Genomic DNA, 15,415 nt, shown 5'->3' on the forward strand with positions numbered 1-15,415 from the left:
CCAGAATGTTAGTTTTTTTTGTTTGTAGAACGTTATTCTAATGTTCCCAGAATGTTAGTTTTTGGTTCTCATAATGGTAGTTTTTGGTTTGTAGAGCGTTATTCTAATGTTCTCATAATGGTAGTTTTTGGTTTGTAAAACGTTATTCTAATGTTCCCAGAATGTTAGTTTTTGGTTTGTAGAACGTTATTCTAACATTCTCAGAATGTTAGTTTTTGGTTTGTAAAACGTTATTCTAATGTTCCCAGAATGTTAGTTTTTGGTTTGTAAAACGTTATTCTAATGTTCCCAGAATGTTAGTTTTTGGTTTGTAGAACGTTATTCTAACATTCTCAGAATGTTAGTTTTTGGTTTGTAAAACGTTATTCTAATGTTCCCAGAATGTTAGTTTTTGGTTTGTAGAACGTTATTCTAACATTCTCAGAATGTTAGTTTTTGGTTCTAAGAATGGTAGTTTTTGGTTTGTAGAGCGTTATTCTAATGTTCTCATAATGGTAGTTTTTCGTTTGTAGAACGTTATTCTAATGTTCCCAGAATGTTAGTTTTTGGTTTGTAGAACGTTATTCTAATGTTCTCATAATGGTAGTTTTTGGTTTGTAAAACGTTATTCTAATGTTCCCAGAATGTTAGTTTTTGGTTTGTAGAACGTTATTCTAACATTCTCAGAATGTTAGTTTTTGGTTTGTAAAACGTTATTCTAATGTTCCCAGAATGTTAGTTTTTGGTTTGTAAAACGTTATTCTAATGTTCCCAGAATGTTAGTTTTTGGTTTGTAGAACGTTATTCTAACATTCTCAGAATGTTAGTTTTTGGTTTGTAAAACGTTATTCTAATGTTCCCAGAATGTTAGTTTTTGGTTTGTAGAACGTTATTCTAACATTCTCAGAATGTTAGTTTTTGGTTCTAAGAATGGTAGTTTTTGGTTTGTAGAGCGTTATTCTAATGTTCTCATAATGGTAGTTTTTCGTTTGTAGAACGTTATTCTAATGTTCCCAGAATGTTAGTTTTTGGTTTGTAGAACGTTATTCTAAGGTTCCCAGAATGTTAGTTTTTGGTTTGTAGAACGTTATTCTAACATTCCCAGAATGTTAGTTTTTGGTTTGTAGAACGTTATTCTAATGTTCCCAGAATGTTACTTTTTTGTTCTAAGAATGTTAGTTTTTGGTTTGTAGAACATTATTCTAACATTCCCATAATGTTAGTTTTTGGTTTGTAGAACGTTATTCTAACATTCCCATAATGTTAGTTTTTGGTTCTAAGAATGGTAGTTTTTCGTTTGTAGAACGTTATTCTAATGTTCCCAGAATGTTAGTTTTTGGTTTGTAGAACGTTATTCTAAGGTTCCCAGAATGTTGGTTTTTGGTTTGTAGAACGTTATTCTAATGTTCCCAGAATGTTAGTTTTTGGTTTGTAGAACGTTATTCTAATGTTCCCAGAATGTTACTTTTTTGTTCTAAGAATGTTAGTTTTTGGTTTGTAGAACATTATTCTAACATTCCCATAATGTTAGTTTTTGGTTTGTAGAACGTTATTCTAACATTCCCATAATGTTAGTTTTTGGTTCTAAGAATGGTAGTTTTTCGTTTGTAGAACGTTATTCTAATGTTCCCAGAATGTTAGTTTTTGGTTTGTAGAACGTTATTCTAAGGTTCCCAGAATGTTGGTTTTTGGTTTGTAGAACGTTATTCTAAGGTTCCCAGAATGTTAGTTTTTGGTTTGTAGAACGTTATTCTAATGTTCCCAGAATGTTACTTTTTTGTTCTAAGAATGTTAGTTTTTGGTTTGTAGAACGTTATTCTAACATTCCCATAATGTTAGTTTTTGGTTCTAAGAATGGTAGTTTTTGGTTTGTAGAACATTATTCTAATGTTCCCAGAATGTTTCTTTTTTGTTCTAAGAATGTTAGTTTTTGGTTTGTAGAACGTTATTCTAATGTTCCCAGAATGTTAGTTTTTGGTTTGTAGAACGTTATTCTAATGTTCCCAGAATGTTAGTTTTTGGTTTGTAGAACGTTATTCTAATGTTCCCAGAATGTTAGTTTTTGGTTTCCAAAAAAACCGACCAAAATGAATAAATAAATACTTTATTAATGTTATGATTGAAAACTATAACCAACTTAACTATAACTAACTAATGAAAAACAATATCTGTATGTGTTTTTAGATACAAGGAGAGACAGAATCTGGTGAAAGTTTTTATTAGTTTTTGAACTTTCTACCTCTCTTCTTTTCATGTCAGAAAGTTACAAAACATCTACAATTTCTACAGCGTGGCCAAAATCATGAGCATGACAATAACTTTGACATTCAATCTGTACAAAACATCACGACTACATACCGAATCTCTCATTTACAGCAAACCTAAACGGTCAAAGTATTAAATATCAATTTCCTACATCATTTTCTGCATGCCTGAACTGCAAGCGTAGATTTCAAGTACGTAACGACCTACAGACGCCTCTTATAATGCACTTTAATACATCACAGACAAAAGAGATTTGACCATTACAGGCTTTACACGACAGGCTTTCTTCACATCCAAACCGTAACACATCTTTCAATGCTCAAACCACGACAAACAAATGCTCTCAGATTGACTTTTGACCACTGCAGTTATTTGTGATCGATTATGACTGATTATGACCTTGAAATGATGGAAGTGAAATGTGTGAGAATATCAAACAGTCGCTGCCTTTCTTTCTTATTTACAACAAAACCTAGAACAGTTTTACACTGCAAAAATCATTTCTTAATCAGTATTTTGTCTTGTTTTCCAGTAAAAAAAAGTAATATTGTGAAATATTATTGCAATTTAATATACTTTAAAATATAATTTATTCCTGTGATGCAGTGTCATATAATCCTTCAGAAAGAAGTATTATATATAGTTTAAAAATATAAAATTTTAATTGAATTGAAATTATAATTTAAATAATAACAATAATTTATTAATAATTTGTACTCATTTGGAAATTAAATATTATATATATTATAATAAAAATATTTTATATATTTTAATAAATCACCAATCAAGTATATACATTCATACTTATTTTGTGATTTATTAAAACATCTAAAAATAAACATTTTAAAATATACAAAAATATATATTTAATAGTTTACCAGTAAACAAGACAAAAGTACATTCAAATTATTTTTGAGCAGTGAACTAAACACTGGTAAACATGCAAAACACTGCAAAAATCATTTCTTTATCAGTACTTTGTCTTGTTTTCCAGATAAAAAAAAAAAAAACAGTAATATTGTGAAATATTATTGCAATTTAAAATAGCTGTTTTCTATGTCTATGTCAAAATAAATTTTATTCCTGTGATGCAAAGCTGAATTTTCAGCATCGTTACTTCAGTAAAAACCGTAATATTGTGAAATATTATTGCAATTTAAAATAGCTGTTTTCTATTTTAATAAACCTTAAAATGTAATTTATTCCTTTGATGCAAAGCTGAATTTTCAGCATCATTACTCCAGTAAAAACAATAATATTATTATGAAATATTATTTCAATTTAAAAATTGTAAATTTCTACTTTAATACACTTTAAAATATAATATTTCCTGTGATGCAAAGCTGAATTTTCAGCATCATTACTCGAGTAAAAACATAATATTGTGAAATATTATTTCAATTTAAAAATGGCAAATTTCTATTTTAATACACATTAAAATGTGCTTATTCCTGTGATGCAAAGCTGAATTTTTTAGCATTGTTACTCCAGTAAAAACAGTAATATTGTGAAATATTATTGCAATTTAAAATAGCTGTTTTCCATTTTAATATGCTTTAAAATTTAATTTATTCCTTTGATGCAAAGCTGAATTTTCAGCATCGTTACTCCAGTAAAAACAGTAATATTTTGAAATATTATTTGAATATAAAAATTGCAAATTTCTACTTTAATACAATTTAAAATATAATTTATTCCTGTGATGCAAAGCTGAACTGTCAGCATCGTTACTCCAGTAAAAACTGTAAAATTGTAAAATATTATTGCAATTTAAAATAGCTGTTTTCTATTTTAATATGCTTTAAAATGTAATTTATTTCTTTGATGCAAAGCTGAATTTTAGCCTTGTTACTCCAGTAAAAACAGTAACATTGTGAAATATTATTGCAGTTTAAAACAGCTGTTTTCTATTTTAATTAATATTTTAAAATGTAATTTATTTATTTGAAGCAAACCTGAATTTTCAGCATCATTACTCCAGTCTTTAGTGTCACATGATCGTTCAGAAATAAGTATTATATATAATTTAAATTAAATTAAATTTAAATTATAATTTAGTTAATAATAATAATTAAAATAATTATTATATATAATTTCTAATCACTTAGAAATTAAACATTGTATATATTATAATTAAAAAAATAAATATTTTTGTATTTTAATAAATCACCAAACAAGCATAAATATAATTTATATATTTTAATCTTTTATACTTATTTTGTGAATTTCAAATATACAAAAATACTATCTAATAGTTTACCAGTAAACAAGACAAAAGTACTCATTCAGATGATTTTTAGCAGCGCACTAAACACTGGTAAACATGCACATTTGGGGTTGGTTAAGAGAAAAAACAACAGACAAACATAGAAAGAGTTAAAAAAGTGAAAGAATCCGGCCATATGGAGTCTCTTGATGTTTGAGTTCAGTAACAGTCGCCAGCGTAACCCTGATCCGCTCAGCCGATACGGTCCTGAATCCTGGATATTTCCTAGATGCGGAGCTGTTAGGTGAAGCCTGGCTAATATTCCTGGTGTCTGAGAATCGGCGTCCTCTGTCAGTCGGTTAGCTAACTACTTCTTGACTAGAGCTGTACCTGTAACTGAGCTGGTTTAGTCGTCTACAGACGCTGCTCTCCTGACGGCAAAAGCCGCTTCCAGTGTTGGCACAGGGATAAACCAGGGTTACCTGTGGAGACAGTGTGTTATAATCAGAGATTCAAATTCTTAAAATAACTTTTTCGCTCACCAGACAATTTGGCTACTAAAGAAATAAGTTACCGGTCGTTCATAACTTCTACTAGCCAAACAAAACAAAAAACAGAAATAAAGGACAACAAAATTTTGCATCTAAGTTGCAAGTGGCATTTACACTCAGTTTAATGAAGCCCAGAGGAACACTGACTGCTTTAACCTGCTGTTACAAATGCAGAAATAATCTTTTGAGATTTGAAACATAAAACGTTGAATACTGATATTTGAAATTGTTTTAAAAAATGTAAAGATACTTTAAATGTGAAATTTAAACTGTCAGTAGGTGGTGCCATAATAAGTGAGTCACTGCCATTGAACCCAATCATTTAAACCATTGATTCATTCCCTTACTATTCGAATCCATTTAAACTCATTCAAACCAACGTGCTAATCATGCTAGAAACATGCTAACAACATGCTAATAACGTGCTAATCATGCTAGAAACGTGCTAACAACGTGCTAATAACGTGCTAATCATGCTAGAAACATGCTAACAACATGTTAATAACGTGCTAATCATGCTAGAAACATGCTAACAACATGCTAATAACGTGCTAATCATGCTAGAAACATGCTAACAACATGCTAATAACGTGCTAATCATGCTAGAAACATGCTAACAACATGCTAATAACGTGCTAATCATGCTGGAATCATGCTAACAACATGCTAATCATGCTAGAAACATGCTAACAACATGTTAATAACATGCTAATCATGCTAGAATCATGCTAACAACGTGCTAATAACGTGCTAATCATGCTAGAAACGTGCTAACAACGTGCTAACAACGTGCTAATCATGCTAGAAACATGCTAACAACGTGCTAATAACGTGCTAATCATGCTAGAAACATGCTAACAACGTGCTAATAACGTGCTAATCATGCTAGAAACATGCTAACAACGTGCTAATAACGTGCTAATCATGCTAGAAACATGCTAACAACATGCTAATAACGTGCTAATCATGCTAGAAACATGCTAACAACATGCTAATAACGTGCTAATCATGCTAGAAACATGCTAACAACATGCTAATAACGTGCTAATCATGCTAGAAACATGTTAACAAAATGGTAGTAACATGCTAATCAAGCTAGAATAATGCTAACAACATGCTAATCATGCTAGCAACTTGCTAATCATGCTGGAAACGTGCTAGCAACTTTCTAATCATGTTAGAAACATGCTAATAACTTGCTAGTTACTTGCTAACATGCTAATCATGCAAGAGGCATGCTAGAAAAAAAACATCTTAACAGCGTGTCAACATTATGCTAGTAACTTGTTAATCATGCTAGCAACTGGTCAATCAAGTTAGAAACTTACTAGCAACATGTTAATTATGTTAGAGACATGCAAGCAACTTGCTAATCATGCTAGAAACATGCTATCAACTTATTATTCATGTTAGAATCATGCTAGCAACTTAATCATGCTAGAATCATGTTAACATCATGCTAGTAACATGCTAATCATGCTAGAAACATGCTAACATCTTGGTAATCATGCTAGAAACATGCTAACAACTTGGTAATAATGTTAGAAACATGCTAACAACTTGGTAATCATGTTAGAAACATGCTAACACATTGCTAGAAACTTGTTAATAATGCTAAAAACAAGCTAACAACTTGGTAATCATGCTAGAAACATGCTAACACATTGCTAGAAACTTGTTAATCATGCTAAAAACAAGCTAACACATTGCTAGAAACTTGTTAATCATGCTAAAAACAAGCTAACAACTTGGTAATCATGCTAGAAACATGCTAACACATTGCTAGAAACTTGTTAATAATGCTAAAAACAAGCTAACAACTTGGTAATCATGCTAGAAACATGCTAACACATTGCTAGAAACTTGTTAATCATGCTAAAAACAAGCTAACAACTTGGTAATCATGCTAGAAACATGCTAACACATTGCTAGAAACTTGTTAATCATGCTAAAAACAAGCTAACAACTTGGTAATCATGCTATAAATATGCTAACACATTGCTAGAAACTTGTTAATCATGCTAAAAACATGCTAACAACTTGGTAATCATGCTAGAAACATGCTAACAACATGCTATCTATTTATATCTATCTATCAACTTTAAGGTTTTAAAACTACTTTAAACTTTAAACTATTTCAGACTGAAAGCCCGTCTTCTTTAAAACTTTTCGAATTTATATAAAAACTTTTCAAACTTTTTGGTCTAGCTTTCTCAAGCCAACTTTTTTATCTAGTTGTTTATTAAACTGGTTAAAATCATTATCACATTATAACAAAAACAGCACTCTTTGTGTGATATTATAACTATATGAAATGATATAAATATAAACATTTTCTACCCCATATCTTTAATTATGTGATGGTTCTATATGCGTATTAATAGACTGATTCAGTGAAAGGACACACTGTAAATGTCACATGCACTAAATTCATCTAAGCAGACTTCATCACATAGTCATGAATGTGTGCATTTCTCTAGGAGTGTTTTGTTTGTTTTTGCAATATACTCCATAATGTCCTGATGTTTTGGGTGTTAATTTCAAACTCTGGCTATAATGATCCTAGAGATGGAGGCAAATGAAAGTGTTACTGATGAAGGAGTGTGTTTGTACCTCTCTCTCATGCTCATGGCCGGTTGTGTGTTGAGGAAAGAGAGCTGCTGTTCCAGACTGCAGACCCGAAACGCCAGATAACACGAGGAAATGATGAGCAAAATGATGCTGAAACACAAACACACAAGCGGTTAACACGCCTGTTAATTCCATAACTGTAAATCATAAAAAGAATCTTGCTATCATTATTATTATAAATATAATTGTAGATTATAATAATTATATATTTATTTGTTTCTCATTTTTGTTATGTAATGATTAATTATTATCCATAAAAAATTATTAATTAAAATATTTGACATTTCGGATACTTTTAAAATGTTCTTGTTAATGAGATTGCATTAATAAATGAAAATAAGGAGATCTGTAAACAAATCTGCTAGTTCACATTGCCATTATTTATTAAAATAAATATAATTATTAATAATTACACATTATTATGTATATATTTTTTTAATTAATCTGACATTGTTGATGTTATGTTCCTGTTAATGGCATTATTTATTAAATATGACGAAAAAAATATATATAGTAAAATATACAAATAAAATACTATATAAATTATGAAAATAAAATAATAAAACACACACACACACACACACACACACACACACACACACACACACATACATATATATATATATAAAAACACATACTAATGAAAAGCTTTTCAATAATGAATTAATTAATAAACATGATAAATATATATTTATATTTTTCATGATAAATTATGAACTACTCTGAAACAATCCTGCTAGTTCAATGGCATTGTTAATTATTATAAATAGAACAATTTATATTATTTATTAAAGTATATGTATTAATTATCTGTTTATATGTTTTTAAATGTAGTATATATAAATAAATAAACTATTATAATTATTAAATAATTATTGCATATTTTAATCATTTTAGACTTATTATTATATTATTATAGTATTATATTTATATAATTTATAAATATATAATTTTGTATTTATATATGATAAATACCTATTTATACACAAATACAACACTTAAAAACTACTCTATAATTAAGAAATTATTAAATATGATACATTTTTATGATATATATATGTGTATGTATATATATATATGATAAATACAAATATATATACATAAGTAAAAGCTATATAAATAAAATCATTTATATTATTTATAAAAGTATATGTATTAATTATCTGTTTGTTTTTATATGTAGTATATATAAATAAACAAACTATTATAATTATTAAATAATTATTGCATATTTTAATCATTTTAGACTTATTATTATATTATTATATTTATATAATTTATAAATATATAATTTTGTATTTATATATGATAAATACCTATTTACACACAAATACAACACTTAAAAACTACTCTATAATTAAGAAATTATTAAATATGATACATTTTTATGATATATATATATATATATATATATATATATATATATATATATCATAAATACAAATATATATATACATAAGTAAAAGCTATATAAATAAAATCATTTATATTATTTATAAAAGTATATGTATTAATTATCTGAAACTAATTGGCTAGTTTACAGTGTCATTATGAATTATTACTAATATAATTTTTAATAATTGTTCATTCGTATTTATACAATTAGATATTCATTATTTATTAACATAAATATTACTAATAATTATATGTAAAAAAAAACATACATTGTAAAAACATAAACATTTATTTATTGTTAATGCATTCCCCTTGATGAGCAGAAAAGTCTCCTTGAAAAAGGATTAAAAATCGTACTAATCCCAAACTTTTGAGCAGCAGTATATATATATATATATACACACACATACAGGTATGTGCCAAAAAAAAATTATATAGAGGGAAAGTCCATTTATTTCAATAATTTGTTTCAAATAGTGAAACTTGTATGTTATATTAGTTCACTACACACAAAGTGAAATATTTCAAGGCTTTATTTGTTTCAATTTTGATGATTATGGATTAAAGATAAAAAAACAAACAAATCCAAATTAGAATGTTTCATGTGACCAATAAAAAAGGATCTTAAACACATGTTGGCCTTCTGAAAAATGTACTTTGTTGGGCCTCCTTTTGCACTAATTCCAGCATCAAGGCGGCGATCAGCCTTTGACACAGTTGAGGTGTTATGGTAGCATTAGTTGCTTTGACATTGGCCTTCAGCTCATCTGCATTTCGGGGTCTCTGTTCCCTCATCTTCCTTTTAACAATACCCTATAGATTTTCAATGGGGTTTAAGTCAGGCGAGTTTGCCAGCCAATCAAGTACAGTTATTCCATGGCTATTAAACCAGATACTGGTAGTTTTGGCCAAATCCTGCTGGAAAATAAAATCATCATCTCCAAAAAGCATGAAGTGCTCTAAAATTTCCTGGTAGACAGCTGCGTTGACTGTGGACTTGATAAAAGACAATGGAGCCACAGCAGCAGATGACATGCTCCCCAAACCTTCACTGACTGTGGAAACTTCACACTGGACTTTAAGCAGCTTGACTTTTGTGCCTCTCCGCTCTTCCTCCAGACTCTGGGACCTTGATTTCCAAATGAAATGCAAAATTTGCTTTCATCTGAAACCAGTAGTTTTACTCCTTAGCCCAGCACAGACGCTTCTGACGTTGTTTTTGGTTCAGGAGTGAGTTCTCCAGCTGTAGCTCATATCATGCAGACGTCTGTATGTGATGGTTCTTGATGCACTGACACCAGCCTCAGTCCACTCCTTATGAAGCTCCTCCAGATTTCTGAACCGCTCTTGCTTGACAAACAAGGCTACGGTCATCCCTGTCACTTGTGCACCTTTTCCGGCCACATTTTTCCCTTCCTCTTAACACTCTGTTAATATACTTCAACACTGCGCTCTGTGAGCATTCAGCTTCTTTTGCAATTGCCTTTTGAGACTTTTCCTCCTCATGGAGGATGTCAATGATGGTCTTCTGCACAATGATCCTGAAGCCTACTAAGCCAGACTGAGACAATTTAAAGACTGAGGAAACCTTTGCAGGTGTTTTGTGTTAATTATCTGACTAGATTGGGACACAGAGAGCCTACAATGTTGAACTTTGTCATGATATTCTAATTTTGTGACATAGTGGATTTGGTTTTGTTTTATCTTTAACCCATAATCATTAAAATTGAAACAAATAAATGCTTTAAATATTTCACTTTGTGTGTAGTGAACTAATATAACATACAAGTTTCACTTTTTCAAACAAATTATTGAAATAAATGGACTTTCCCTCGATATTCTAATTTTTTGGCACATACCTGTATACATAGACTAGAAACTATTTCTTTTTCACCCACTGTCACTTTCCCTACACTTGCAAGTTGATTTAGAGTAATTCAGCTGAACAACCAGCAGAGGGCGACATCACACTACAAAAATACATCTGTTTCTTAAACTACTTGATCATTTCAGTGTATGAACAATTACTCAGTATTTCTGCAGAATGTACAACTGTGAGCGTTTGAACAGCAGCAGAAGTAGACAAGCGTCTCTGGACTCACAGAAGTATGAAGAACTTGAGCAGATGATACTCCATGTGGCCCAGTTCAGACACGGGTTCAGTCAGCAGGATCTTCTCGGCCTCCAGCCGTCTCTCTGAAGATCACAAAACAGTTACTCGGGTTTTGTTCTTTCAAAAGCTTCACGCAGAGCCAAGAATTCCCTGTTTGTTTAAAGGGGTCATCGGATGCCCATTTTCCACAAGTTGATATGATTCTTTAGGGTCTTAACGAAGTCTCTAATATACATTGGTTAAAAAATCTCAATAGTCAAATCATCTTGTCAAAATCAGCTCTGCAAAATATCAACTCATTTTACGCGTGGGCCCTTTAAATGCAAATGAGCTCTGCTCGCCCCGCCCCTCTCTGCTGAGGGATTATGAGCTGTAATGTTTACTTTAGCCACATTTAGCCACGTTTATCTGCGAAACTTGCCACAAGCACATTATTAAGAAAGGCCATTTGCAAAGATGCATAACAAACCCTTAAACTCACATCTGCTGTGGGTGAAGCTGCATCACGAATGATTCACGCGAACATAGACGCATATGTAGATCAGGATCGGTTCCTTTACAAACGAAAGTAATGTTTTCCTCTGCCTCTTAAGCGGCTCAGATGTCAGGAGTAAATGACTACTGCTATGTTCATTATTGCATCCAACAACAGAACACCTCAATCGCTCAATTAGAGTCTTCCTCTGCACCTGAGTCACACAATGGCGATTGTATTGGGACTGTTTCAGCTCGGTGGGGGCGGGGCTAAGGTAAGACGCTCCTGTCAATCAACTGTGTTTCGTCAAAACGACAAGAAGCTGAGAATGAGCCGATTTTAAAAAGGGGAAATTACTTTTAAAGATTAAAAAAATACCACTGGGTGGATTTTTATCATTGTAGGGTGATAACTGCCAACACACATTAATGTTCAAACAACATGGAAAAGTTGGTTTTGCATCCGATGGCCCCATTTAAACACTTAGTTGTTGACCGTTTTTAATTGTCTGTTAGCAGGCGTCTCGTAGTCAAATGTTAAATCGAAAGTGCCTCATAATCAAATAACGCGTGGCTATTTTCCTAAGTCCGTCATGGGTGTTTGAACGGCATCTGAGATGATAAAAGCCTCCGGCCAGAAACATTATCCTGAAAACCAGTGTGTCAACAGCGCAGCGTCACCTTTAGCCCAGAAAGTGTCCCGTCGCAGCCTGCCGACCGTAACGTGAGACACAAATATTTGGACAAAGACTTGAGGAACAGGAACAATAGTTCATTAAATAGCTTGCCCAATCAGAATAAACATAAACTTGTGAGTGACTAACATGAGAAACTAACAATTGATTATTTCAGATGTAAGTCACTAACGGTGTTCGGATTAAAGCTGAAGACCATCAAGTGCTTTGTAAATTGTGAATAATGATAAAAAAATCAATTAATGAATTACTAATGATGTGGATATACAGCATCGGGAGTGAAATACACAAATTGAATTGGTTAATATATGCAGTTTTTAACACAAATGAGTAATCTTAAATCATCATGAATGTAAAAAACAAGTATGTAATTAAAAACTTGATTTATTATGAACAAAAAAATAAATATATATATTACTAATAAGTAATCTATTTATTAATTATACTAGTAATTTTTTACTTAAATGACAATTATTGTATATTAATGCATTAGCTTTTTATTTATAAATACAAATACATACTCATCTTTTGCTATGGCAATATATAATTATAATTATTTATTTTCGATAACATAAGTTCAAATATACAAATAAGTATTATATATATAAAACTATATATAAACTTTTATAATTAATAATTCTTGTATTTTTTAATAATTTTAGACATATTTATGAGTTATAGTACAGTAAATAAATAATAATGAAAAATACATATTAAATATATTAAAAATACACAAATATAAAATGTAAAACTATTTAATTTTACTTTGTCACTATATGCAATTTTTAACATGAATTAGTTATAAATCATCATAAATGTAAAAAACAAGTATGTAATAAATAACTTGATATAATGTGATTGTAATTATTATAATTAATATATATATATATATTTTTTTACATATTTTTATATATATATATATATGTATATATGTATATACACACACACACACACACACACACACACACACGCACACATTAATTTAGTATTTATGTGATAAACAAACCAATATTATTTATCTATATTTACATATATTATAACCTATACATTAATACACTTAAAAATTACTCTATAATTAAGAAATTATTAAATATGATATTTTTTATGATAATGTTTTACAAATACAAATAAATATACATAAGTAAAAACCACATCACACAAAAAACATAAAAACTATATACTAATAGAAAACTAGTTGATAATGTAAAATTTATTAAATATGATCAATTTATATTTGATATTATTTACAATTATAACTTTTTTATAATATATATACATATTTATAATATATATATATACATATATATTTTTGTATAATATATATACATTTTTTGTATAATTATTTCATAATTTATTTAATATATATTTATATATTTAATATATATTTTTATTTACTTTACTATTTATTTATATTTACTATATATATATATATATATATATATATATATAAATATAAAAAATACACTCTGCATTTCCTTAGTATTCAAATTGTTTATATATATTTAAATGTATTCATGTAATAATCAATAAATTTAAATCTATTTAATTTTCTATATAAATGCATAGTAATATATATTAATTTAACTGCATATATATATATATATATATATATATATATATATATAAATACACTCAGCATTTCCTTAGTATTCAAATTGTTTATATATATTTAAATGTATTCATGTAATAATCAATAAATTTAAATTTATTTAATTTTCTATATAAATGCATAGTAATATATATTAATTTAACTACATATATATATATATATATATATATATATATATATATATATATATATATATATATATTTACTTTTTTTTTTTCAATTTGATAATTAATAAGATAAATTATATATATTTATATAGCAAATATACAAATAACTACTATATAAAATATGAAATAGTTATACAGCTATTATAATAAATGTGACCCTGGACCACAAAACCAGTCATATGGTTAAATTTTACAAAACTGAGATATATACATTATATGAAAGCTCAATAAAGAAGCTTTCTATTGATGTATGGTTTGTTAGGATAGGACAATATTTGGCCGAGATACAACTATTTGAAAATCTGAAATCTGAGGATGCAAAAAAATCTAAATACTGAGAAAATCACCTTTAAAGTTGTCCAAATTAAGTTCTTAACAATGCATATTAGTAATCAAAAATTACATTTTGATATGTTTACAGTAGGAATTTTACAAAAAAAATCTTCATGGAACATGATCTTTACTTAATTTCCTAATGATTTTTGACATAAAAGAAAAATCAATAATTTTGACCCATACAATGTATTTTTGGCTATTGCTACAAATATACCCCAGCGACTTAAGACTGGTTTTGTGCTCCAGGGTCACATATATATATTTTCTTTTTTCTGTATAATTATATTTAATATTAAATATAAATAAATACATATTTGCCAGATACTTCTGTGCTTGTTGGCGTGCGTCTTACCCTCCAGCGGTGTCTCAGCGGTGTAGGGCACGTCTCCTGCGCTCAGGCTGCTGGTGGAGTTTCCCAGCAGGTCTGGCAGTGATGACGATACGGAGGGAGCCGACGGTTTCCTGCGCCATTTCAACACCGGCGTGAAATCAGTGGACACTGGAAACTCATCCTGCACAGAATTCATTTCATACGAGACCACAGTTTATCAAACACTCCTAAAAACAACAGATCAGCAGTGGTTTGTGCATCTAATGCTGTTTGTCCTACCGTTGACAGAGAGCCAGGCTCCTCCAGGAACTGCTTCAGACTTAAACTCTTCTTCCCATTCACCTGACCATCGAACACAGAAAGTCATCAGTCTAACAGATTACCAAACTAGCTTACATGCGTTCACATGCTGTGTTATTATAATACAATACTGCAAGAACATTAAAGCAACCAAACACTCATGAATGTGTGTCACCTGTAGGTGTGTGCAGATTCTCCTCAACACGTCGTACACACTGTCCCGCGACAGCAGAGACACAAACACATACTGGAGGAAAAAGAAAAGAAAAAAAAAACGGTGATTTAAGACTCTAAATCGACTAAACTGCTAACTGTCTAATAAATATGCATATTTCAGGTTTAATAAGTATGATTTATGTGTCT

The 15,415-nt window shown here is 29.6% G+C and overlaps 1 protein-coding gene across 1 annotated transcript in view; it reads right to left on the bottom strand.

Annotated features, from left to right (window-relative positions):
* Positions 1-2,181: 2,181 nt before the first annotated feature.
* gramd2ab (GRAM domain containing 2Ab) overlaps positions 2,182-15,415 on the bottom strand; it is a 34,320-nt gene continuing 21,086 nt past the window's right edge. Inside the window, exons 6-11 of the mRNA XM_073831968.1 lie at positions 15,228-15,299; positions 15,032-15,094; positions 14,774-14,933; positions 11,130-11,223; positions 7,615-7,722; positions 2,182-4,932 (exon numbers count right to left, since the gene is read on the bottom strand). Coding sequence (XP_073688069.1) covers positions 4,929-4,932; positions 7,615-7,722; positions 11,130-11,223; positions 14,774-14,933; positions 15,032-15,094; positions 15,228-15,299 — 501 coding nt within the window. The 3' untranslated portion in view covers positions 2,182-4,928. The remainder of the gene's footprint in view (positions 4,933-7,614; positions 7,723-11,129; positions 11,224-14,773; positions 14,934-15,031; positions 15,095-15,227; positions 15,300-15,415) is intronic.

Source organism: Garra rufa, chromosome 25 (assembly GCF_049309525.1).
Source record: "Garra rufa chromosome 25, GarRuf1.0, whole genome shotgun sequence".
NCBI classification, from domain to species: domain Eukaryota; kingdom Metazoa; phylum Chordata; class Actinopteri; order Cypriniformes; family Cyprinidae; genus Garra; species Garra rufa.